This window comes from Alligator mississippiensis, chromosome 14, assembly GCF_030867095.1.
Source record: "Alligator mississippiensis isolate rAllMis1 chromosome 14, rAllMis1, whole genome shotgun sequence".
Taxonomy (NCBI): Eukaryota; Metazoa; Chordata; order Crocodylia; family Alligatoridae; genus Alligator; species Alligator mississippiensis.
The window spans coordinates 386,483-413,185 of NC_081837.1; the positions used below are offsets into that span (position 1 = coordinate 386,483).

General features: G+C 41.7%; 1 protein-coding gene across 3 annotated transcripts; it reads right to left on the reverse strand.

The window, feature by feature from the left end:
- Window positions 1–3,348: 3,348 nt before the first annotated feature.
- Window positions 3,349–26,499, reverse strand: INPP5K (inositol polyphosphate-5-phosphatase K). Of its 3 annotated transcripts, XM_059717150.1 has the most exons (13): window positions 25,701–26,207; window positions 24,525–24,632; window positions 23,349–23,457; window positions 20,585–20,701; window positions 19,389–19,564; window positions 16,183–16,294; window positions 15,395–15,504; window positions 13,640–13,666; window positions 11,144–11,336; window positions 10,281–10,418; window positions 9,599–9,682; window positions 8,377–8,481; window positions 3,349–7,665 (listed from the first exon to the last, which is right to left on the reverse strand). In XM_059717150.1, the coding sequence occupies exons 3-13, from the start codon at window positions 23,379–23,381 to the stop codon at window positions 7,567–7,569; spliced, it is 1,194 nt and encodes a 397-aa protein (XP_059573133.1). In that variant the 5' UTR covers window positions 23,382–23,457; window positions 24,525–24,632; window positions 25,701–26,207; the 3' UTR covers window positions 3,349–7,566. The 3 variants fall into 3 exon arrangements, with proteins under 3 accessions (XP_059573133.1, XP_014462944.2, XP_014462945.1); XM_014607458.3 differs by lacking the exons at window positions 13,640–13,666; window positions 25,701–26,207 and adding an exon at window positions 26,391–26,499; XM_014607459.3 differs by lacking the exons at window positions 24,525–24,632; window positions 25,701–26,207 and adding an exon at window positions 22,476–22,545 and having other exon boundaries at window positions 23,349–23,432.
- Between the last annotated feature and the right edge of the window lie 204 nt (window positions 26,500–26,703).

Genomic DNA, 26,703 nt, shown 5'->3' on the forward strand with positions numbered 1-26,703 from the left:
GCACTAAATGGGTAGACAGACAGTGATGCTTTACTGCAGAATTAATTAGTCAACTCCATAGTAAAGTACACATGTAGACACATCTAGTAGGTAGCTTGTTTAACAATTCTTTGAACAGCTTACTTTGACTGGAGGAGCATTACATGACCCTGGAACTGAAAATCTTGATGCTTCACCCATGGGTGTCTCAATATGGCACCATCTCTGGAATTAAAGAATGTGAATTTCAAACCTTTGCATTAGATAGGTCTGGATTCAGGAGGGTATTTGAGCACATGCTTAGCTTTAAGTACAGCTACTCACAATCATGGTTAAGCGTTTTGTTCAATCAGATCTCAGTACAGAATTTCAGGAATGTTTGCTTGGACTCTTGGCATTTTCTGGGTTTATCCAACACAGTGTGGGAAAGAATGGATCAATCACAGGAGAAAAGAGAAATAAAACCAAAAATAAAAGGAAAAAAAATATTTTGAACACCACTAAGTACACTGAGGCATTGTCTTGTCCACAAGTGTTCTGGCTAAAATCAAAATTGAGAAAAGTCAAAACATTCGCCATTTCTACTTTACCATATCCTTTTTGCTACAGTGCTCCCAGAAGTTTTCCCAGTACAAGCACATTTTCATGGTGCTTAATAAAACAGTTGGGGTTTTTTTTTGGCTATTTCACAGCAGCATTGCAGTGAAAAGCAGACAGACTAGGCAATGATCAGGCCTATTACTTTATTTTTTTAAATCCTAAATATATTTCTTGTACAGAAATGATCTTTGAGCCAACATAAGCGGGCAGTTCCACTCCTTCAGTCCTTGATCTCACCATATTTTAGGACTGTTACATTGAAAACTCATAATTGGCTAAATCTCTTTGTACTTCAGTTAGCTAAGTGGTCTTTTTGGAAGTGAAAATGAGTGTTTATGCCTCACTTCCCATCCTACAAAATAATACCCCATCAGGATATTAAAAAAACAACAAACAGAACAATTCAATCTGAAGAGTTTATGTTGCTGAAAATATAAAGTGTAAAGTTCTGTTACCTTAGTGACTGGCAGTTTGATAGCCTCATGGGAAATTATGAGATACAGTTTCATTGCTCATAAAGAGTAGCCAAAATTTGAGGGAAAACTTCCACCTGTGTTTCAAACAGTTCTTTGACCAGATCTTTGACTCACATAAACTTATATAGATCTATTGTTTGCATTGGTGTCAAATAAGCTTACTGCAGCTGAGAAGTTGCTTTGAGTATCTTCTTTTGTTCTGTTTCCTCAGAAGAAGGTATGGGGTTTAGGCCAAAACTAAGAATCGATGTGAGAAAATGTCTGCATGACAACTATGCTACAGCAAGTGCTCCATCAACAGCTAAGCCAGCCTTTAAAGCAAAGGCAGTGTTTCTAGCCTGCTCTGCCAATTTTTACTTTTTGATATGTGCATGTACGATTTTTACCATGATACGCACGTACACATCCATCCATCCAATCTTGGTAGTGCCTAGTTAACTAAGCTAAATATGCTTCTACATTATAAACACACACTATATATTTTGAGGTGGCAGAGGAAAGGGAGACACAGAGAGACAGGACACATGGTTCAACAGAAAGTGAACAAAAGGAATCCTTATGGAGCCCTTGCTTTATTCAGGGTGAATCTCATGTCAAGTACCTGCAGTGCCATGCAGTTTATAGCCATGTAGGTCAAAAAGGTCTATACTTCATTGCACAGAATGAGCATTCTTCCCATGTTCATTTTACTTCTCAGTTTGCGTGCATGTAGGCACAAATGTTTTTAATGTTTTTCTTTTGATTTAGAAAAGGACTTTTTTTTTTTTCTTTAAATGGACCCCAGGTACTAGGCATACATAAAAAAAAAATTCTTAACCTAGCTTTCAACTGCACCCTCAACATTTCTTAAAAAAGGCCATTTTACTTCCAGCTTTCTAGCACCCCCCCAGCCAATTCAGTGCTAATTAAAAGTTAGCACTAAAATTAAAACTATAATTATAATGAATTCTTATTCTTAGCACTCGCAGAGCTGAACCGTTTCTGATTTGGAGAGAGAGACAAAATTCACCTGCGTCAGTGACTACTCCTAGAAAAGTTTGGCCTGAAAAAGCAAAATCTTCAACTTGTCAATACAGGGCATCATGTGACGCACCCCATCCTGTACCAGATCAAACTTCTTATACAAAAGCAAGAGAACAGAGGGTCCACAGACAAAGGAAAGCGACAAGCTTGAAATTAATGCTTAGACAAATGGTCACGGGCGCTATTTTAATGATGCACTTGGAGGAAGACTATGCAAACAACTGGGGACCTGAATGTGAGGACAACTGGGGCAGTTTTGTTAGTGTTTTACATATTAGTAGAGCAACTTGTCAGCAAGCAAATTACGAACATCAAATACCTGCCACATGCCAACACTCCAGTAGAGCCGAGACTAATTAGGTTCTAACAATGTCATTAGACTAGACTACACTACGAGCAAAGGCTAGAAAAGAGAAGACTTTGGGGGATTTGGTGGCAGCTTACAAATATATCAGGGGAGAGCATCAGGGGCTAGGCAAGCAACTATTCACCAAAGCACCCCAGGGGAAAACCAGGAGCAACAGTCAAACTCCTAGGAGAAGGTTTCAGACTGGAAACAAGGAAAAACGTCTTCAGGGTTCGTGTGACCAGACTGGAAGAGACTCCCAGCGGGGTGGTGCAGGCACCGACCCTGGAGGCCTTCAAGAGGAGACCGGACACGCACCTTGTTGGGGTTATTTTACCTCCGTAGTCTTTCCTGCCCAGAGCAGGGGGTTTGGACCTGATGATCTCATGATATTCCTTTCAGCCCTAAACTTCTGTGAATCTGTAATTTAGAAAGATACATTCCTTATTAAAAAAGAAAAGAAAACCCCAGAAACTTCAAATCAAATAGACATCCCCCTATCTTATTTGAAATTGTTCAATGCAAGGAAAAGAGCAGATGAGCTCAGTGCTGCCACCATGTGGTACTATTAATTTCTCCTGATAACAATAAATGCTAGAATTTAAAAAAAGACCTAAAAAACTAGAATTCTTGGTTCCAAAATGATGTATTTTATTAGACCAACTGGGAGATCACAAGAAAATTGTCCTTTAATTTTAAATTTTAAAAAGGAATTTATATGGGCCTGACTGACTTGTACAAATCTTGTTTGATATAGGGACAGGAAAGCCTTGCTGTAGGTTGATTTTTTTTTCCCCCCGCAGGCTCGTAGCAGACTTTATTAATAGATTAATTTATTGGGCACTTACAATCAAACTGTTTTACTGGTTTATAAACATCCTAAAGATTGTGGAAATGTGTTAAATTCAAGACAAATAAAATAAGAACATTCCAATCAATCTTTATTTAGATCAAAACAGCGGATTAAGAACTTAACATATGATGCATTAGCTACATTCACTAAGAATATAATCACGCAATATTAATATCAAAACACAAAACCATGCCCAATAGCACAATAAGGCACTGATCTTTTTGAGCAAACTCGCCTTCCTGTGGCTGCAGCTAGAGCAGAGAGACAAAGACTGGAAAGAGCCGTGACTGATATCACCAGGATCTACTTGCCCACGTCTGCAACTGAACACGTGGATCTTGGATCAGTCTCCTCAGTCATCTACTGACTTACCAGCGACATCCCTATTTCCTGGAAGCCTGTCATCCTTGCGTCGAGGGACTATTGCTGCAGCTGATGACTAATCACGTGGATGTTATTTTAATTCTATAGTGGACATTTTAGAAGGGAATGCAACACACAGTCCTGTGCAAAACATGTATACTTTAAACTAGCAAATCCCCCATATTCTCAATCAGTTCTAGGTTTCCCTAGCAGGAGGGCAGGGGAGAAGGGACTCCATAGCAGCCTATTTGTTTTTAGCGGTTCCTCTAAGTTGGCTACACCTTACTCTCATCATCATGCTCCCTTCCCTCCCTCAGAATTCTGTCTTTCCCTGAAGAACCGGGAATTAATTTAGCTTTCTAAAGATCTCGGAGCCTGTGGAAGGCTCCGAGGAGTTTAATTTGCTTTCACCTCCTACCATCCAAGGTAGGGCAGGGTGGCTTCCACTACCTTTGATCTCCTGCCATACTACTTAAGAGAAGAAATTTTATCCCAGGTTTGAGAACAATATCTGAAAGTCCATTCCAATATTAATGTTAACGGTAATTACAAAGAAAAAAAATTAAGCTTCACCCATCAGCCATTTTCCCCATTCTGTGCATTTCTATGTCACTTTCTTCTAACAATAATTTATGGAAAGGCATTAAGACAAGCACAGGGCATCACTGTGTCGTATAAAACAACCAGAACAGTCGATATTCTTTCAGGGATTCAGGAAACATAATTCCACTAATATTCAAGGTTATTTTTTTTCCTGGCATATGCAGGAACAACTACACTAAAATAATGGAATCGCATTTGGATTAACTGTGGTTGAACTTGGATCATGCCCATCATCCACACTGGAATACAGTTTTGACTTGTTTAAGTATCAGATATCTCCTCGCCACCTGGCACTATCCAGAATTAAGAAGTGCTACAAAAAACAAAGACACTAATAATGTGTATAATAAGCCTTTCCAAAACTCTAAGTAGCCATACTACAGTAGGGTTTTATTTTTTGGTTATAACATTCAGCCTGCAATTCAGCATTACTGTAATGATCCTTGGGAGAACAGGAGCAAAAGAAGCTAGCTATCCATTTCAAGTACTTTAAAAATACAAAACTGCTCTGGAATCTTGCCATGTATTCAAACACATTATTCTGGCAGACTTTACAGCTCTTTCTGATCCAGTGTGGGGCAGGGAAATTAAATATGGAAGTAACTCAAATAAGAGAATTTTATTTCATAATGAATCTGTTTTCTTCAAAAGGAGACTTGCGTGCCCGCCCTTGGCCCTTATCTACCATGATCTCCTGCCTTACAGCGCATGTATTATTACTGACACGGGGACAAAATGCAATGCAAAGGAAACCTCCTCCTCACCAGCCTCTCTCTCTCCACCCCCAAAAAGCAGCCTTCAGCTGGTTTGCAAAATACTGGAACTCAGAGTACTTCATGACCTCTGTTGCCAAAATTTAGTTCAGACTAAACCAGTACATGAAAAGAATAGGCATCTGTTATGACATTCATTTAAACATGTCTAAGAACACTAAACTTCCATCAAGAAGTTGTAGGATACTGGTCGTGAAATAATATTTAAAAATCCTTCAGGAATAAAGGCTACTAACAATATTTAAAATTAATTTGCTAGTATTTCAATAGCTCTTAACAAAGGAATATAAAATGATACAAAGTATCTCACAATGAAGCTTAATACAGTGTCTAAAAAGTATTACTGTCAGAAGTTATAACTTCTTGGGCTTTTTCAAAGACCTGTGATGCAAAATCCCAGGTTACAAAGAATTTCCACCTCCAGTGACTGAAGAGACATCAGCCTCCAGGAGATGCTGAAGTACTCAAGTGTCAAGACTGTGCAAGTTTCCCAGCTCCTTCTCCAAGATCTCTCCAAAGCTGCTCAGAAATGGGACATGCACCTGGTCAACAGAAGGGGAACTCAGAACCACCAGAAATTGCCAACTGCGGTCTGAAATGTAAAGATCCCAGTCTCCTACATCACTGAAAGGCTTCCTGAAATCTCCTACAAAGTGGACTGAGAGGCAGAACATGGGCTAAGTCAAGTAACTTTGTTTCTTATTAGGCATGTTTTGTATACTTGTCAATGGAAATGAAAAGCCCTGAAAATCCTTTCTGGCGTAGAAAAAATTTTACATGAGAATAGCACAAGTGTGACAACAGATCTGATGCATCGTCATTTCATAACAGTATTACACATGACCTTACAGCTGCTGTAGTTCATGTACTAGAAAACAAGCTTCTAACAGCACTGGCTCTTGGCAAATAAATCATTGCCAGAGTGTGAGATTAGTAGTTGGCACGTGATATATCAAACTATTTGGAAGGCCAAAAATAAAAAAGGTAGAATCTTATCCTAAACTGACAAAATAACCAGCAAACAGTCAATATCATCTCAACCCACAATTATATTTTACAACCACTGTAACTACAACATATTAAAAAACAGATTTCATCTTAAAACAAAACTTCATACCAAACTGATCAGGAGGGAAAAAAAAGTTTCCTTATCCCACCCTCCAAAATACATACTTTAATCTCCTTCATGTCTTAACATTCAGACCAGGCTTCCACTGCATTCACTGTAGACAACACGCAGCAGCAAACAGCCTCAAAATGACTTGCCACAAAGGGGAGGGATTTCAAGTGGTGTGCCTTCTTTAGACTGGGGGAGGCAATGAGCACGCTCTCCTAAAGCAGCCCTTCCATCTAAGATCCCATGCAACTGTCTAAATGGCCTCCAAATGTTTCACACAACTCCCCCTCCACCCTTTTGCGATTGTAAAGACTGCTACCGCTTTGATACAACCAGTAACTGTTTACAGGGAAGAATGATATCAGGACAGTATTTAATGTGGTCTTTGCTTCTTTTAATACAATCTGACAGTCAGAAACAAGGACAGTTAGCAACATATGACCAATCCGCTCCTTGCCAACAAGTCCTCCGTGGACCACAGCTTGAAAACTACTGCCTTCAATTTGCTAAGCGACAGAAAAAAATGTTTTTTAAATTTGAAAAATCACGTGGCCTTGATCTGACTACAAGATGGTGGCATGTACAAAGTGTAGTCTGTCTGTGGGGGAACAGGCAGATTCCTACAGGCAGATTCCTGAATTAAGAGTAAGAGACCTTCAAGAGGCATCAAGAATCACATAAAAATTTGGTTTGCTGGGTAGGTGCTTATTTTTAATGTTGCAAACTGGGCCATTTTGCAGAAGGATTACGACTGAAGTATGGGACAGGGAGCAAGACAGATCTACAGACAAAAACTCTGTGACCCAAAGACTATTTTCCTGGATGACTTGTGTTGTCCCACAGTGGGTAGCTTCCATCAAATATGCCATTAGCTGACATCTTTACTCAAATGCCATCTTTACTCAACTGCCAAATATTTTAAAATAAGTTCAATAACTATATCTTATAAATAAAATTGTTTTAAAATAATTTCACTTAAATTCTGAAACAATAAAAGTCAAAGTCAATGAGTAAGTGGTTACATTACAGTGAATTTCACCATCACTAAAAATAACCTCTACAGAAGAAAAAGCAGCAGATTCTGAAATTGCCATGGAATGCAACTTATTCAGATTTCAATCACTAGAACAGTTTTCTACTATTTTTTTTTTTTTTTTATAGTGGCCAGCACTCATCAGAAGCTATTATTACAGTTCTGGTCCAGTGCAGGGCTACCAGAGTTACCTCTCATGGTGACACAGAAATATTTGTTTTCATAACAGTTATTTTCTACCGAGCCTTTCAAAGTCTACAAACTGGAAAACCCTACCTGAGGGACCCTCTGCACTGCCTGACTCCATCTTCTACAGAAGAAAATTCTATATTCACTAAGAAACAAGGGAGGTAAGCATCTCTGACTCCTGAATCAATAGCACTAAATGCCTCTTCTGACTTCAGAATTCAATGTGTGACTCAGGGTTATAAGGCCTCTCCATTCCACTGATATCTTCCTGTGCCAGATCCTTCTCTGTCGATATCTTGGTTGGTTGAATCTGAAAGAAAGGGCATGTTTTTAAAAGTCTGACACGCACACTTAGGAACACCATGCAATTATTTGAAAATGTCCTACGCAGACTTGCTGAGAACAGAGAAAAGTAGCAAATATTGATCGCTGAGTATTTCCCTGATGCGATTCTTTGAAACCAGAGGGGAAAATCTGAACTTGCTCACTAAGGGCCCTGACTAAATCATATAAAGAAAGCAAGGCTTGCCAAACAGCTTTTTTGCTTTAGTTTCCCACATCTATACAACACATTGTGACCCCACCCATCTGACAGCCAAAGACTTTATAAAACGTTGGGATCCACTGGTAGCAACCCACAGGACATCTTGAACTCGGATTCAGCTGAAATGCTGAATCCGTAATATTTTCTCCCCGATATAGGGAGCAAGCCACAAATATTAAGAATTCACCAAATCGGGTAGCTCTCCTAATTGCACGCTGCAACAACTGAACTGTGACCTACATGTAAGCTATTTGTCTGCGTACTGTTTCACTAAGACATGCTGATGCAAAATCCCTCAGATTCCTTTTGGACGTTAGTAGCTTCTTTTCCTCGCAGTTTACTTCTACATACCAGTTTTGCAAGTCCCCGGGATAAATACTGGCTGAGAGCTGATCTGAATAGTTACCAAGGGGAAAGCCACCAAACCTGCCCCCCCAAACCCTCTCTTCAGCATTAACAAGTTCCAAATCCCCTTACCTGGAAAGGCTGGCTAATGCCAACTATTGATTGAAAAGTGTGGCTATAAAAACAAAGCAGAAACTCTCCTCCTGCGTGGGGGATTTCATCAGCACTCATGTAAACCTGGTAACAGAGAGAGACTTCCTTCAGCAATCACAGACAAAGCAACTAACAAGCTGCCTTTGCTATTCATGGACTTATAAGTGCAATATTTAATACTAAGCCACCTCTGACCCATTAATTACTCATTCAGCAGTGAGGGCTTCATCCTTCTTGGAGAAAGCCTAAGAGTAATTGGTCTTTCATTGTATCATAGCTTTTACAGAGTATGCTAAAAAGACAAGTTCAGTTATAATTTGCTGCTCTTTGCCTTTTGTTGCGCATCACAACTCAGCTGTTGCCCGACAGGAATTCCTCTTTGCTAGTAAGAACATACTTATGCAAAAGTTAAATAGAAATTATCCTAGGCTTCCATAAGGGCCAGAGTCTACTGTGGTACTTTCACCACCGCAACTACTTTTGGCAAAAGTTTTACGTATATTCTGCAGTATTAAACTAGAACATCTTATTAGTACACTGCCACTCATTTTGCCAACAAACCAACAATTTCCCAAAAATTTGCATATCATTTGGAATTTTTTTTTTTTTTTTTAATAAAAACTTCTGGAACTAAATCTCACTTTAATTACTTTAAAAAAATGCAACTAGAAAGCTTTTAATGAGACAGGAATTAAATCATCTGATAAAGGAATGGATCAAAATTCTCCATGAGCAGAAAGGTCTAATGAAGATTATAAAAAAATCTGTGTTAAATCAGACATTTATTACCACTAACGAAACCACACAATATCCAAAAGGAAACGAACAACCCTAGTGGCCAAGTATAAAAGGGGTCAAGCCAGCTACTAAAAAGACAGGACCAGACTTGATCAAGAGACTGTCATTCTAACAACAGTCTGGTATGCAATGGTGGGTCACTTCAAATATGAGAGAAGCCAGCCAAATAAAGCGTTCTTTCGGGAGCACTCTCAGACTAGGAGAGGAAAAGAAACAGTAAAAGTATGCTGAATCACCCTTTTAAATTATGTAGCAGGCAGAAAGATGGACAACAAAGGCTAACTGCTGCCAGCTAGCTGAGATTGGAAAAAAATGTGCGGTGCAAAATTCTGAAAATAAGTAGGGAGGAGGACTCCCCTAACGCCATTATATTACCCACATCGAGATTTTATATTTGCCTCACTAGATTAGTATCTTCAGAGAAGGAAATTTCATCATCTTTCACCCAGGCGTAAGTCACATAGTCATTCACATGCTTAAAGGTCACCTGCAAAGGAAAAGAGGAGCCATCAGCCCTCCGAAAGAGAAACAAGACAGGTTGAGGAAACGGGGAAAGCTTGAAACCAAGGGACTTGGCAACTTGTCGGTATATTACTAGAAAACTAACTAAAAACATACATTCATTTTCAAAGACATCCACTGAACCTTACTAATAATTTGCCTTCGTGAGATTTCTTAACTCCAATTCCTCTACCTACCGTCTTTCATTTTGTTGTTCCTAATTAAATTAATTATACCAGATCTACTTTTGAGATGTAGGCACATTGGGCAAGAGGCCGTTATACATTATGCTTTGCGCTCATCACATTTCAAGCAACTCACTACTCTTAGCTAATGTTATTTTTAGGAATAATAAAAACCTTTGTTTTTCTGTCCCGCTGATAGGTTAATAACTAAACCAAGGAGGTGGATGGTTGCACATATACTGAAAGAATCACTAAGCAGAAACCACACAGGACACCCATTTTAGAACTCCAGTTGTAAGAATCATACAATGTCAAATGACAGTATTGCCAACCACCCCCAGCCCCGTTATGGTAAAGACATTTAATATTTAGAGAGAGGCAATGTTAGGGTAGTATCACCTTGTAGAGCCCAATCCAGTCCCAGGTACTGCTGGGAAATTTGGGGACCGTGGAATAGCTGATCAGAACGTCTCGCTCCGCATTCCACTCCCCCTCAGCATTCACAGTGACCAACGGAACAGACACAAAAGGCTTCATCTAGGCACAGGGAAAAACGGTTTTAAATAATGCAACTTTTCATACCTATCAGTTATAGTACAGTTACTGATTCTGTGCTATACTTGCTGTAGGGCACTCAATTTCACAGAGGCAAGTAGAAAATAGGAACATATCAAACATATTCCACAGGAAGAAGTTCTTAAAAATGACAGAAGCCTTGAAATGCCTCTCTCTGTGCAAGCTGTGTTTCCGGAAGAGGAAGCCATTAAGGAGAGAACATTGTCACCATAAGATGAATAGTTTGTGGATGAAATCCACTGTCCATCTGTAGAAGAATCAGTGCAACATTTTGTAACTTAAGGAGAATATGGGAACGTTTACACTGCTCAACTAGGCAGCACCACACTGAGCACCCCCCCCCGGTTACCGCTTCCCAAACCAGAAGCTGTGGAGCTACCTTGGCATGGCATGGCATGGCATGCCAGTAACCTCTGCTCCTCAGTAGCTCCCTTTCAGAAAGCAGTGCATGCTGAGCAAGTGCAGTATTTTAGTATGGCAGTTCCTGCCACAGTTGCCAAGAGGCGCAGAAAATACCTCTGTTTGAACTTCCTGGGATGAACCCTTCTACATGTGCCTTTCATTCTGCCTACGACTTACAAAAAAGAATGAGATTCTGTACAACAGGAGTAATTTTAAGAAGTGGTAATGTTAACAAGAATACGAATGGTGAAATATTGGCCTCCAGTGTTGAAGTAGGACTATACCTCAAGCCCAAAGGTCCCTGTAACAGGCTTGTGATCACTGATGCCATAGCTCATGTGACTGATATAGTTCTTCAAAGTCACAGAGACTGCCTGCTCCTTTTGGGGCAATTCTCCTTCCTTCAACACGTATGAACAGAGATTCTTTACTCTCCAAAGAATCCGATCAGTCCATGCTGGCTTTCGTTTCTTTCCACTAGAAAAACAGAAGCAGGAAGAGTAAAAGGCAAAAGAAAGCAAAGTTGCCAGAAGCTAAAAAGCCACATAGCATCTATTCAAAGTTGAGATACCGCCAGAAAGCTACGACAGCAATGTCCAAAGCAACCACTTCCAAACTTCATTTTACAGGTCTGCTCTAACACAGGTACAGCCTAGTTGTCAGCTGAACTTCATCATAAAAGATCAGCTTTTAAGAACCCCTGTAAGCAGACGGACGTAAAATAAAGGGGGAGTGTTGGAATGGGTTAGTCAGTTTCAAAGAGGAAATGATGCTTTCTCCTAAAACTCACTGCAAGAGCATGCATGCCTTTGGGACAACTGCTACAGTCGCTCACACTCAAGCTTGGGGCCATCAGGAAGTGACTGGCAACCCTCAGCCCTTTCCTGCCTAGGGCTTACTGTAGCAGGGGCCAAACTTTATTTGGCAGCCATGCCACAGATTAGCCCTACAACCTCCAAGTGCCACACTAATTCCCTTTGCCTGCCTGATCTCCTGCTCTGCTTTCTGCTTCCTTCCTTGTCCTTCCTGCCGGATTTGCTGCTTTGCATTCTGCTTCCTGCCTTATCTCCCATTGTGCTGCCTGTCTCTGCCCCAATTTGCCATCTGCCACATACACAGGCCATCTGTGCTATTTGTGGCATGTTACAGGTTGGCCACTCCTGGCTTATTGCATTAGAATCTTAACCCTGGTACATATTTGCTTGTTTAAAATATGTATGCTTAATTCTGTTATTTTTTTAAAAGAACAGAGTAATTGTCTCAACATCCAGCTGGACACTGACTGATGCCAATTACCTAGCTCTTCCATCCTCATCTGGTATGAAAAGACAGTAAATAACTTGCTCAACACTACCCTCCAGGCTTTTCTAATAACTTCTACACTTGGGATACAAGTTTTCCCATAATACAAAGCTTTATAACAGCTGGAAGAGAAAAGTTCATCTGAGGACAGCAGATTCTTGCATTTGAGTTGCTTGCAATTATGTTATACATCAAACTGCAACCAAGGCAGTTTAAGAGTTTGTTTCTGTATCATATCAGCAATCCCATGTGGGTGTATCACTTCAAAGTGAAATGGAGAAAAGATCATACCCTATGAAAGAGGAATTAATAGATTGTATCAAATGATAAGGATTAAAAAGGCAAGGTGTATAAGGAAAACTGCCAGTCTGGTAACTCTGAACCTCAAATTATCTTAAACAAGAGAGGCAGTCACTTAGTTTAAAAAACAAGTACACTTTTTCTCCTACCCATGCTTAAGTCTGACTCATTTCAAATTGGAGATGGAGAGATTAAGTAGATGCATATAAGAGGAAAAAAAACCAACACATATATACTAGTAATAATACATACTGCAGCTTATGAAGATTTCTGTCACTTTGTCTGCTCTGGTGTGCAAAGCAATACCAAATGAAGAGCAAAAAAAAACAAGTATTATTGCATTCTCCGTTTTCCCTGATGACATGGCATAATCACATAAAAAAGGGAAGCTAAAAAGTGTGCACCACTATTCAGCAGAGTAGCCAGAATTTTATATGCACGCGCATGTGCACACGCATATATTTTTTTTACATGTACACATTTGGTACCTTCCAATAAATATGCATCTTTATATATTCAGTATCTTTCAATGGACACACACATACACACACATTGCATCTCTGCATTGAATGATGCTGAATTACTGACTGAGTCTGAATCATCCTTTGTAAGTACACTTGGGGGGGGGAAGCATGGGGCCCTGTTCTGCCTTCAGCAAGTCAAAGAAAAAATCCATTAGCCTTAAAGAACTTAATGTACACAATAAAGGTATTTAAGTATACCTTTCAGGAAGTCATAAAGACTGCTTACAATATTCAGATTAAATAACCTAAAGTCCCATGAAATACTGGGGAAGTAGACTTTATGGCCTAGGAGCTCCCTCCCAATTCTATGTTACTGTATTAGGATTTGTCAAGTGTAGATAATGCATAATTTACTTATTACTGGAATTATGGCTGGTCCCAGTACACCTGTCCATTTGTGCTTAGTTAGAGTGCAGTGTTTTTGATCAAGATTAGTAAATTATGAATAATTTTGGTGACTGTCTTAGTGGTACAGCAGAAGAGACAAAGCTACAACTTAATAACATTCAGTTAATTCCTTCAGAAATATTAGAAGCAAGCAGGTTTTTTTTTTTAATATTACACAAGACTCAAATTTAAAAAAATCTCAGCGTGAGCTTTGCTTCGCTTCTAAAATATTTACAATCTACGAAATCCAAAAAGTTATCTTCTTACTTAAACCAAAAGAGCGTCTTCTGCTCCCTGGAAATAAAAATAAAGATCAGTACGAAACTCCTGTTGGCCAAGAATCATCTTCTCCATTTAAATGTGTCATGCAGAAAGTCAACTAAGGTTTAAAGCAATTAGAGGAAAAGAGTAAATATCTTAAAATCTTTATAAAAATGTTGCTTGAAAAATGCTTCTCTGGAATATTTAAAGCAACAACAAAAAATAAAGAAATTAATTTCTGTAATTTCCCCAATAGTAGCTTCATCCAACACCACAATTGAGGAAAATAATGAATCACAGACAAACAGTTTTGTATAATTATCCATTTATACCTTCAGGCCATTTTGATAACCTTTGCAAGTTATTACTTGCCAAGTACAATTTCTAAAGTTAGGATAATTTATCTGTCTAGCTTGGATCATATTCATACTTTTTAAAAATTCTTATGGCCTGCACTTCTTAATGCTATGAAACCTGAAATGAGCTAAAAAGGAAGAACACACAGTTAGAATAAACAGTCCGTTTTTAACCAAATACACCGTTTAATATATTAATTTGGAAAAAACAATGAACAAAAGGATATTTACATTGGGAGCCATCTGTTGATACAAAGTTGCCTCTTACTACAGGTCAAAGTGCTTCTAGTGTAGACCACTTGCACTGGCAACACTGCTGTTGTTGGTATAACTACATCTAAACTAGGAGCTTTAAGCAGCACAGCCATGTCAGTCAGGAATCCCATTTTACTGCACCCCTGACCAAGCAGCTTTGCCAGCCAAAGTCAGCAGAGCAGACCTGACCACAGGATCTTTAGAAGGAACTCACCAAGCTAGCTAAATGGGCAACACAATGGCAGATAAAAACAAATTATGGCAAACGGAAGGTAAGGCATATTGGAAAGAATACTGTAAACCTTGCCAGTTTCTAAACTAATCTACTGCCAATAAAAAAATCAATGGAGGCATTATTGTGCAACCATGGTTACAAAGCAAACAAAAGCCTATTAGGATGTACACAGAATGAAATACAAAATGCTGAAATCATTATAAACCATTACTTAAGCAAGCAGTACACTCTCACAGGCATAACAGAAGCTAATAACTAGAAGTTTATGGTGGGGGAGGGGGGGAAAATCTAACTGGAAAGCACAAGTAGCAAATTTGTTATCAGTAATTAACCATTAAAACAGCTTGTCAAGGGAAATAGTAGACATGGAGTCTCTTGGTGAAGATCTCTTTCTAGAAATTACAGTTAAGCCATGAATCACTGGCACAAATGCCAGGAATTCTTAGCTGAATAAACTGCTATAACATGGTTCAACTAAGAGATGAGACTTAATGGCCATTATGATCTTCTCTCAATTTTTTTAAGCTATAAAAGGAAAAAATGTTACCTTTGGCCTGAAAAGGAGAACTTCAAAACCAAAAGGTGTTTTAATGTGACTGCACACCTGAAAACAATTGTTTAGGAAAAAAAGTGGAATTTGCACCATCCATCTGGTTTTCCCAAATGCAAACTCAGGCCAGTGTTGGCATGTTCACTCCACACGTGATTTCAAAACCCAGAAGTATGTATTTATTCAGCACTGCCCACAGAATGGGCAGCAAAATTAATGTATGCACCAGCCTCATAGTCAAACAACTATTTGGAGGAAAAAAAACCCCCTAAGATTATGTTTTGGATCAAAGTGATACCTTTGGGGCACAAGGTTCCTCTTAACTGACTACTTCCTGCCTGAACACAAATCAATCATGTTTTTACCTGGTGTCATACACATCTGTGTAAAGATCAAACTTGTAGGTTGGTTTAAACTGCAGAGGACCCTCCATGAATTCTTTGAGAAAGGATTCCTTCTTCTTTGCCATATTTAACTGAAAAGAAATATAATGATGGACAATGCTGTAAAGAACAATATTTAAGGCAAAATTTAAAATTAAAGTTTAAAAAAAAAAAAGCTTTCATGAAAGAGATGAAAAAACTTCTCACAAAAATAATTGATGTTTTATTAAGTGAAACATACTTGAGAAAGAAAATAGAGGATATGAACAGAGAATATATGAATATAACCTTTTAACTACACTTTTTAGAAATACTGTAACAGCTATTCAGAATATAACAGAATGCTAGAACCAAAGCATTTCAATAATTTAAATAGGATGGAAGAAACAGAAAAAAAAAAAAAAAAAAATCAAGAAAATAGGACAATTTGCAAGCCAGCAAAGTCCAGAGAAAGCTGCAATTGGGACTCAGCACTATGGCCAAGTTAATGCAGCAAGAAATAAGTACTACACCTCTTAATGGTATTCAAAACTAAAATGCAAGAATTCCTACACAGCTAAGCAAGTTCCAATATGGACTAAGTTAAGAATAAGTGCATAATGCCTAATTACTATTAGGTAAATTAGGTATTCATTTACCCAACATCAGCTCTCTGATCAAGGGATATAAACAGCACTGACAGGAAAAGTAATAGCAGTAAGTGTTAACACGACACAATAGCCAAGACATATTTGCGCTACAATCAGGAGAGGATTACAGATAGACAATACCTGATCCTTTTCCCATAGCAAGTTGTATCGGCACTTATTTATTGACTCTCGGACAAAATGCATTCCATGATCTGCTATTCGGAAGTTAAGATCTCCAAACCAGAAGAGAAGGCTTAAAACAAGGAAAAACATAGTAAGTGATTATAACTCCCTCATAAAGGCACCTGTTTCAGGGGACTGTGAACATAGGAAGGGAAAACAATTTTGAAATATAGGTTACTCCATTGCTTATTTTCTTAATGTCTAATCTAAATGCCACTAAAAAGAGCTTTATTTAGTGACAGTTAAGATTACAGGACAAGCCCACCAACCCCAAATTTCTGAAAGAAACTGAAAGACTTTAAGTGGAAAACATTTCCTTAATTTCTTGCCCTTTCACCTTTCTTGTCATGCCATTTATAACATATTTCAGCTCTCCATGAGGCTTATACTTCTATCGCTCAAGCAAAATGTGGTACAGTGCAGGCTTAAACAGCAATTCCAGGAATATGAAGACAGAACAACTCCCAAAACATTTGGAATTTGTGGTATGAACAGATTAACACAGCTAACCACAAGAGAATCTTAGATGACTTACAGTTTTGCACCAGAGTGTAATTTTTTTAAACATGGGCTACATGCTATTGTTATACGTGATGGAGTTGCAAGTGACATTAATGATGAAGCAGTGGAGAGCATTATCAGCAGTGCTGTAGACAACATGAAAGTGGCAAGGAAAGCAGGATGCCTTTTCCTTCACTTCCAATTCCCACACTTTTGACGATCTGCATTGAGGGAGCATGCTCTAGTGGAATCTTAACATAAACAAAGCCCAGTTAGCAACAGTTAATTTGCAGGGTTTTGTATATAGGCTTGGCATACCACAGCAGGTTTAAATCCCTAAGGCCAGGGAGAAAAGAAATCAATCAATCAAACGACTGAAATGTAAAACACCTATAAAATCTGAAAAAGTCTGATGCATTCAACTGTAACCTTCCCTCCCATGGGTCAAAAGGAGGTTGAATCCTGGAACTTCAGGACTATCACTTGAGCAACGAGTATTGGACAGTCTCCTTTACTTCAGCCACCTTAAGAATCAGTTAAGATGCGTTCCCATGTAGGTTACACAATCATTTGCTAGACAAAATATTGCGTATCAGAGATTAGCAGTCCTAGGTTTCACCCCAGTACTGGGGAAGTGTGGTCTCCACCAGATGTTACACTTAAGATACGATTAACCCGTTAAATCACAGCTTAAATAGTAACCCAGCCACACATCCAGGAAATTAATGGTAGCACAAAACCAGCCACAAAATTATACCACGACAAGTTTAATAATTTTGCATTTGCTTTCCATTGTACCTTAAATTGAACATATGGCAGGGTCCCTCATCATACAGCCTGATGCTGGCTGCATGACAGGGCTTGGCTGACAGCTTCCCCGACCCCGGGACTATACCAGTCTCCCGCCAGCTTAAGAACCGAGACCTACAATCACCTTGGCTGCAGGTCCCAGCCCTGGGGACTGCACTAGAGCTGGCTGGAAACTCCAGTATGGTCCCGGGGCTGGAGCTGACAATCAGCTGCTTGTCAGTCCCAGTCCCTGGACTACATTGGTTCACCAAGAACCTGGCTTTCAACTTGTGGTGCTCATGATCCCAGGCTCCCCCTGCACTGGGAAGTAGTAACAGGGAGATTAGGATCTGATCCCTAATCTCAAAATCATGCATCCTGTCAGGATTACCAAATTAGAACATAGATGTAATCTTGTTTAATCTCTCTGTTACCTATTTGTGGAATGGGATGGAAGCCTGTGCTTAACTACTACACAGATTTGAAGTTCATGGCCTTGGTCAATAAAAAAGCTGGTGCAAGCACATGAAAACAAGCTGTCATCATTAGAGAAGAGATGGGTTTTTCTATAGCATCTCCCCAGCATAGTTTACCCGGCAAGAAAGTCTCTCTAAAAAAGGTTTCATTGAACAGATGCATATTGTTGCCACAGTTGAACATGACAAGTTTATTCCTTTTCAGCTATGGAGAAAAACTGACAATACCGCACAAATATTTCCTGCTTAGCGTTTCCCAGCACATGGAAAGCAATATGCAGATCTCAGATTGTTTTAGATTTCTTACAAAAGGAATAGAGGAAAAAACGAACTGAAAATACTGCAACGCTTCAAAACTGAATTCTACGGCTTTATATACATTAACCAAATTTCCATCAAACCGCCATCAAAAATTCAAACAGTTCTAAAAGTTTTGCCCCAAATTGATTCTGCAATTCATGACGTTTACATGTAATAAATATATTTTTTAGAATTCCTCTCGAGATGAAAGCTTGTTTCAGCCTCAACTACAATACTATGAGCAATTGCAGGCTCTAACATAATATTCCATTCCAGCTCCACGCCATTACTTCTATTTTTGTTCTTTAAACCATTTTACATAGTTCCTGTAAAATTAAAGAATAATGACTTAGACTGATCACCTCAACCAATTAATGGCATATTTAAGTTAAAAGTCAGAGTGAAGGTATAATTCCAAGGGTAACAAAATAATGAGACAAGCCACCAAGGATGACGATGTTTTATCAGTTAACAATCTAACAAATCCACATGGCAGAATAAATTGCACAAATACAATGGAAAGACATTCAGCTTAAAAACAAAACTATCTGTCACTGAACTGAAGGAATATCTCAGCATGTGCATGTTTTTGAGCTTTTAAAGGACTCACATTCATTTGCCTAGTGCAATACAATGAGACTGGTGGCAAGGACAACCCTGCCCTACAAACAGGGGTCAGCAACCTGTTGCCTGAAGGCTGCTCACACAGGCCAAATCCAGTCTGTATTTTTTTTTGCTAAGGGCACACTTATGGCTTCCTGATGCTCCAGTCAGCTGCTACAGCCCAGGTGAAGGGCTGCTTTTTCTTGCTGCAGCCTCTGCTCACCATGGCTGGAGCAGCCAGAGGGGAAGGGGAGTTTGTGGCACCTGCTGGGTGCAAGCCGCAGCCTGAATTTACAAAAGGTTGTCCATCCCTGTTCTGAAAGATCTTTTCCAGCCCTGTCGTATAGGGTTCAGGGAACACATCCATTGAAGAGACTTAAAATTCCCTAGACAGAATTCTACCTTCGCATCGTGGAAATAAGACAATGACAAATACCATTATCTCAGAAGCAACTCAGAAATAAAACCACAAAAGAGGAAAAGAGGAAGACTCACTCATGATCTAGGACACCTGGTACATTCTCTCCTTCAAACTGCTGCATTTCCAGAATTTTCTCAAAGTTATCTAGTCGCTGATCTGTATTCTCTATGTGAGCTGGCAAATGGCAGTTTATGAAGCAGATCATATGGCCATAAAGAGAAAGGCGAATTGTGACTCCTCCTTTGTTCCCCTGATGTGGAAAAGGAACAGCACTCTTTGAAAATATTGTCACCAAGTGCAGATACATCCATTACTACAACCTATGACATTTCAAACTCTTTATTTTAAGGAAGAAATAGTTGCAGTTGTTTTTAAATTAGAGGCAGTATTCAAGTTATAGCCAGAAGTCTGTCAGTAAACTGGTAAAATTCTAAAAGGTCACGGTGGGTAATCATACCAGTCCTTGCTGGCCTTAATTATCACTAGTACATTCACTGCCAAGTAAACCACAGCCCTCTCCAATACATCCCTCAGAAGCCCCCCATCACGTAATCTCCAGGGATCCAGGTTTTCTGTTTGCTGCAGGTAAATGCAGGTTTTTCCCTTTAAGAGAGAGAAATGCAGGAACTTGCAGGGAGAGCTCCCACAGATAAGTCGGCGGGGGTGTGGAGGGCGAAGCCTGAGGCAGCAGCAGCCATGCTGAGGGAGTGGGGCAAGGTTGGCAGCTAGGGTTGGGGGTGCTGCCCTCAGTACCCAGGACAGAGGCACAGGGAGCTAGCGAGGGGGGCCTACGACATATCTGGGGAGGTTGTGGCTTGAGAGTGAGAGGCAACAACATGGACAGGGGCAGGACACTGGCATATCAGGGTTACTCAGCACCACAAAGTAGTGGGGGGAGAGGACAGCCACAGCTGGACCATGTCCTGGTGAGTGAAGGGGGCAGGGGGAACTCTGATTTTCCATGATAAAAAAATCTGAATGAAATGCCAAAATAGAGAGGTATTTAGAATTTATTTATTTTTGATGATTGAGGCACTGGCAGGCTTCCAAACTGCTTTAAAATTGTAAATATATCAATAAAGCACGGTGTTCAACTAATACCAATATATATAGTGGTGTTTCATTTTAACTGCAGAAAAATGCAGACTTTAGGGGGGTTTAATCAGACAAATGGGGGGGCATGGGGGGCACGCAGGGGTTAAACAGAGAAAACCAGGATCCCTAGTAATCACCCAGTACCCGGTGCAGCCAGCTCTTAGATATTCTTTACCCAATATCCATAGAGGCCCGTGCGAGTATAATGAGTATGAATGTCCCGTATAAAGGGGACATGAGCGTGCTTCACAAAGACCATAAGTAGTAATCCCTGCATGCGAATGGAGGAGAGCTGCAAAAGACAAAGAACAAAGAGAAGCATGATCAGTTCTAGAGGTACCTGCGAATACCACGACTATTTAAATTTCTTCCATGGAAAGCTTTAGTCAAAGACTATTACACCTCATGCCCAGTGTTGTCCATGGCAAGTTTGACCTGTGACAAAGAACCAGAAGTACTTGCTGCCCCAAACTGGAAAGACTAATGGTACTTGCACGTTAAAAACAGACTGCTTTTATGCAGCATGAAACTGATCAGTACTGCGTTCTTCGTTACTTACGCTGCAATTAACGTCAATACTATGCTGCCCTGAAATTTTTGAGCTTTTCATGGATTGTGGATATTTTTCCCTGAAAATGCATAATGGTACTGAAGAACTTGGAGGAAAGTTGAACATTTCATCAACCGAGGGTTAGTTTTCAGAACCTGAGAAGGTATGACTATTTAATCAACATTTCTGTTACAGTAAACAGCAGAGGACTGATGACTGGAGCATTTTAGAAATGGCTCAGCACCCACTCTCTAAAAGGCATGGCCCGTTAGGGTGCGTCAGGTTGAGCACCAAGTATTGTCAGTGACTTTGGAACATATTTGCACCAAGTAGCTTGTAATTCAAAGATTCAAAGACTCTGTCCTGAATTGTCTGACTCCAGTGAAGCTAACAAAGTGTTTCATGTTACTGAATACCCCAGTATCCCCACCCCAGTCTTTTTAATATACATTTATTTTCCATATATGACCTGGCCTCAAAATATTAATTATATGAAAAATATGACAGCTTCCAAAGACCAGCTATTAATCTTTTACTGCCTCATTAGCCTATAGTTTCCAGCCACGCAGCCATCCACTTATTGCCAGAAATAAATGTCTAGAAAGAAGCCTAGTTAGGAAATTATGGATTTCAGCTCGGTCAATATAAGTGGCTATCTTAAATGACATAAGACACAAAATTGAGCCCAAGGACTTGCATTTTAGTGCTATACCCCATTCTATCGAGAACTTTCAGATAAAAAAGATTCCTCTAGTACAGATTACTTTCACCTTGGGCTGAAGTGAAGAGTGGTAACAGAGCCACTATATCACGAAATAGTCTTATTAGATCATTCAGTATGTGCTGGATTGTGTTTGGTAAATGAGAAGCAATTTGCAGTCATGCAGCACTGAATCCTACATTCACTCCTACATCACGAGCTGTGAAGGGGTTAAAGCTTGAGCTGCAGAGTTTACAAGGAGAGTGAGTAATGCTGAACAGCAGACTCTGCTCCATGAGATCTGGAAAAAGCCTGCTTTTGCCTTCATTCTGCTGTCCCAAAACAAGGTGCTGATCTTATCTGGGGACAGACAGTTCATGAAAAATATGGTAACATATAGACATTAACATTAACTGTATCAGATGTTTCAATCATCTAGTTTTACTTTGTGACCATGTTGTGTCTGTTTGTCAGAAACACTGCTCTCTCCTGAAATTCAGACATACTACCATCCTTGGAATACAGAGTCTCTTACACTCCTCATTCAGGACTGAAAAGAAGTTTCATTCTTCTGTAAAACTGCCTAATTAGATGCTTAACAACATTTTTTTTGCTAAATTACAAGCTTTAAGATTGTTTTCACTGAACTAGTTGACTACATGCAGCTGTCTCACCCAAGCATTCTTTATGAAATTCCAGACCCTTCCTCAACATCAGCAAAAACTTTTCAGAAATTAGCTGAACACTCATTACATTTTTTCCCCCACTTCAAAAGCAGGGTATTTCCACTCATATTACAAGTACAAACTATCTTACCAAGCACCATGGAAATCACAGTCATTGCTTAAAATGATCCCGGGGATCCGGGGAGACTGCAGAGCAGACCCTACAACGAGAGGTTACGAGACCTGAACCCGTTCAGCCTTCACAAGAGAAGGCTGAGGGGGGACCTGGTGACCGTCTATAAACTCACTAGGGGAGACTAGAAGGGTTTGGGGGAGACCTTGTTTCCCCTAGCGCCCCCCGGGATAACAAGGAATAACAGCCACAAGTTGTTGGAGAGTAGGTTTAGATTAGACAGCCGTAGGAACTACTTCACAGTCAGGGCGGCTAGGATCTGGAACCAACTTCCAAGGGAAGTGGTGCTGGCTCCTACCCTGGGGGTCTTTAAGAAGCGGCTTGATGCCTACCTGTCTGGGTGTCATTTGAGCTAAAATTAATTTCTCTATTCCTTGGGAATTTACACTCATTAAAACACGAGCAATACCAATGGAGATCCTGGCTGCATGGTTCTACAGCGCTGGCTCTATGGTGGTGACAACCACACAAATAACTTCAGGACAGAATTTACTGGCATCTTCACTGCAAAATGTTAACAAGGCCTCCTATTCAGAATGAGAAATGAAAGCCCACACATGCGATTCTTGTTGCAAAAACCAAGGGTGCCAAGATCAGGGACAAATCTCTCCAAATGCCTGTAAAAACAAGCGAGCAGGACATGACCCCAGAGAATTTCTTCAGCAGGACTTCTGCGCAAAGACTACTAGTGTGTGCAGAAACGCCCTCAATACCAGCTGCCAAAGTATGCACACACCTATTACAGAAATCATTTTAAGCAAAGAAAAATGGGTGGAGATGTCAAGGACTCATTTGTTCTGTGCTAAACTAATTACTGAACAAAGTACTTACCTTGATATAACCCAAAGGAGAAAGAACATCCATGAAGAAAGTGCTCCATGGATCATCAAATGCCAAATCAGAAAGGAAATTCACAATCTTCGAGTTCACCTCCTGTAAACTGAACACACCGGGGTTTACTCAGACCCTGTGCTCAGCCTAGCCTTAGATACCGACAGAATCCCCAAAACTTCACAAGGGGACAAAAAGCTAAGGCTAGAACCATGGCATCCAAGTAAGCCTCTCCAAAAGCAGGTACACTGGCCTTTCATTCTGATCTGACGTGAGACACAATGTAACCCATCCATACAGGTAGTGTCAGAACAGGAAAAATCGCAGGGGCTTAACAACACTCAGTGTCAGAATTTAAAGCAAACCCAGACTGACAGAAGCTAGTGTGCAACTGGTGATGTGTGTAATGAATCACTAATGCATTTTAGCCAAAGGGTGGAGAAAAGGCTGATTTGACTAAAGGATGCTCTGAAAGATCACCTCTCTGTTGGCACAGTCTTGGGGTAACACAAGCCTAAGGATACAAACATCTTAACTAACATAGTAGGCAGGGAGATGCTGCTCAAGCACACTCTCCCCCAATGTCTCTGATCATAGTGCACAGGGCAGGGTGGTTAATAACTGCCAGTGATGTAAGAATTTTTAAATCCTGAAGTTTTTTTGAGTAAGCAACACACTTATCAGGGCCTGCAGCACTTACTTTTGTGATACAGCGTTACACTGGAACAGAAACATACGCTAATTCTTCACGGTTACTGCAAGTCAAGGAAAACCTTCTCCACTATTTGTTGTGTCCCCCAAGCAATTCTATCCTCATTCACTGGACACTTCTCCTATGGGGAATCATTTTGTACGCTGCTCTCTAGCAGAGAAATCCTCCCACCAAAAACTCAGTGTTGTATGTGTTTAGAGGGCATGGCTCAGTTCTGTCACAAGATGGAAAAAGAGGGTCGAGGACACAAGCAATCCAGCCATCCATCGCAACATTCACAAACTCCATTCACAGGCCTTAGCAGCTAATGATATTATGATACTCCTACTGGGAGATTAGTCACCTTTCAACAGCCATCACAGTAATAGCAGCTCTTCAAAAGCTCTGAGCAAGTCACCAAAACCCAACATATTGGCAGTAAACTTGAAGCACTCTCTCTAGAACGTCCTTTAATATATACCTACCCAATAACATACACGTCCACGTCCAGGCCTTGCGAACTGAGCTGCAGTAAGTCAGTGACGTCGGGAGGGGGGGAAGCTGTGCCAACGTTCCAGGTTACTATGTGCAATCTACAAGCAAAAGTAAAATGAGGCCACACAAAAACTGAGGCGTGAACATGTTAACAGAACAGGATCCCACGTTCCACTGCGAAGCGCCCATCTACGGGAAAACAAGACGAGAAATGTAAAACTGTCATAAAAGCTAACTGGTAGCTTAACATAAGGCCATTGAAAGAATGAAGCCTGAACTCTTTCTTCAGGCTTTCCCTCACGCCAGGAGAACTTTATCTAGCTTGCAAAAGACGTCCTCATACGTGTCTTCATCCGAGCTGACATTCTCCACCCAGGCTGGGGCCAAGCCATTCGCTGCCAGACCTGTAAGCGGCTGCTTGAGCCCTGTGCTGCAGAAACTTGCAAAGCGGTTGCATAAATGGTGCAGGCCTTTCAAAATCAGACAGGGAAAGGGCTGGCAAATTCTGAAGTGCATCTTCATTATGCAAAGATGGCACCCCAGCAAAACCGCAACAGAAACGAGCCGACGTGCCAGCCACACTACCCTTCAGATCCTAGGTACAGAAGGGCTCTCAGGGACGCAGCACCAGGGCCCTTCACACCGGTTTTTAAACGCATGTGTAACTCAGCCCTGCGCCCTGGATGAAGGGGCAGGTGCAGTCACGAGGCTAAAAGAAACGCAGCGCCAAAGCTGGTTCCACAGTAATGTTTTGCACAGAATTTAGGTGCGTCTCACCTCCGCAACTGAACCATTTCTTCCTCAGAGACGTAACACTGTTAAATCCATAAGCTTGAGCTTTAAGAGTATTTAATATTGACCGATTCAAATCACATGTTTTTACCCATGGCCAGCAGAAACGTAATCTCCGATTTGTAGGCACACGCACTACGTGGCTCTGCCCAACCCTAGGGAAACGGCACACAAGCCCGACCCGTTCTTCATAAGCAGTCCCCAAGACGTCCCCACGGTTACGTACTGTGTGAGGGGATAAAACGCTGCCTCTGGTCCCGAGTTTTCTGACAAACGGCTCCCCCCAATATTACGACATCGCAGGCGGCCTTTAAAATGCTGCGCTAATTTCCACCCATCTTCAATCCTTGCACTGCCCCTCCGCGTTAACGTACCTGAGCACCTAAACGCATCTTCAATGTACGATGATAAGATCTTGTATTTCTATCGTCTCTTATTCCGGTGTCACTACCAGTCCGCAGAGATTTGCGCACAGCACGAAGGAGGCGTGCAGAAGTGCAGGAAACTCGGCCTGAATCTCGAGTCCCAGCCCCGGGCCGACCCCCCGAAACCTTGCCACAAGTTTCCCTTCAAAGCGTGACCCTGAAGCCAGGCGGTCTTGCCCGGCCAGCCGCTACTAGCGCGCTGCGCCCCTTCGCTCGTGCAAGCGCGGGCCGCGCTCCCAATCCCCTCCACACACGACCCCCCAGACCTGGGTTTCAGAACCTGAAGGGGAGGAAGATGCAAGCCAATACGGGACCCTGGATCCCCCCCCGGCGGGGCCCCGGGGCAGGGAACTGCAGCGAAGCCCAGGGAGGGGGCGGCGGCGGCGGGTCCGGGGGCCGAGGCCGCGCTGCAGACCCGCGCAGGAGAGCCGAGCCCGGGGCCGGCGGGACCCGGCCGTGCGTGCGCGTCCCGACACCCCCCCCCGCTCTTCTCCGCCACCGGGCGCCAGGGCGGCGGCCGGGCCCCTCCCGCTGGGGATCCCGCAGCCCCGGCGCCGCGGGCAATGGCAGGCCCGGGCTGCCCGGCGGGGCGCAGCTCCACTCTCGCAGGGAACGCGTCTTCTCCCCGGGCTGCCCCACCTGAGCGCGCGGGCGGCCCGCGCCGGGGCTCCGGGCTCCATCCCGCGACTCGACGACAACGGCGGCCCCGAGCCGCTCCCGCGCCCCTCAGCGGCCGGCCCGCCCCGCCCCGCCCCGCCCCCGCAGAGACGAGCGCCGCCATTGGCCAGCGGCAGCCGGAAAGGCGGCCGGCTCACGTGACACAAACAAGTCCGAGCCGAGCCCCGCCCCCAGGTCCGTCACTGCGGCCTCCGCCAATCGGCGGTCAGCACTTGCCGGCCCGCGCAGGCACCGCCTCCCCCACCCAGTGGGCGGGGCCCGCAGGCGCACGTCA

Coding starts and splice junctions, on each gene's coding strand:
- INPP5K (XM_014607458.3), bottom strand. CDS start 26,431: ATGGAGCCCGGAGCCCCGGCGCGGGCCGCCCGCGCGCTCAG. Junction 11,337..15,394: donor ACAGATGTGTATGACACCAG/GTAAAAACATGA, acceptor CTGTTTTTCTAG/TGGAAAGAAACGAAAGCCAG. Junction 7,666..8,376: donor GCATTAGCCAGCCTTTCCAG/GTAAGGGGATTT, acceptor CCTTTCTTTCAG/ATTCAACCAACCAAGATATC.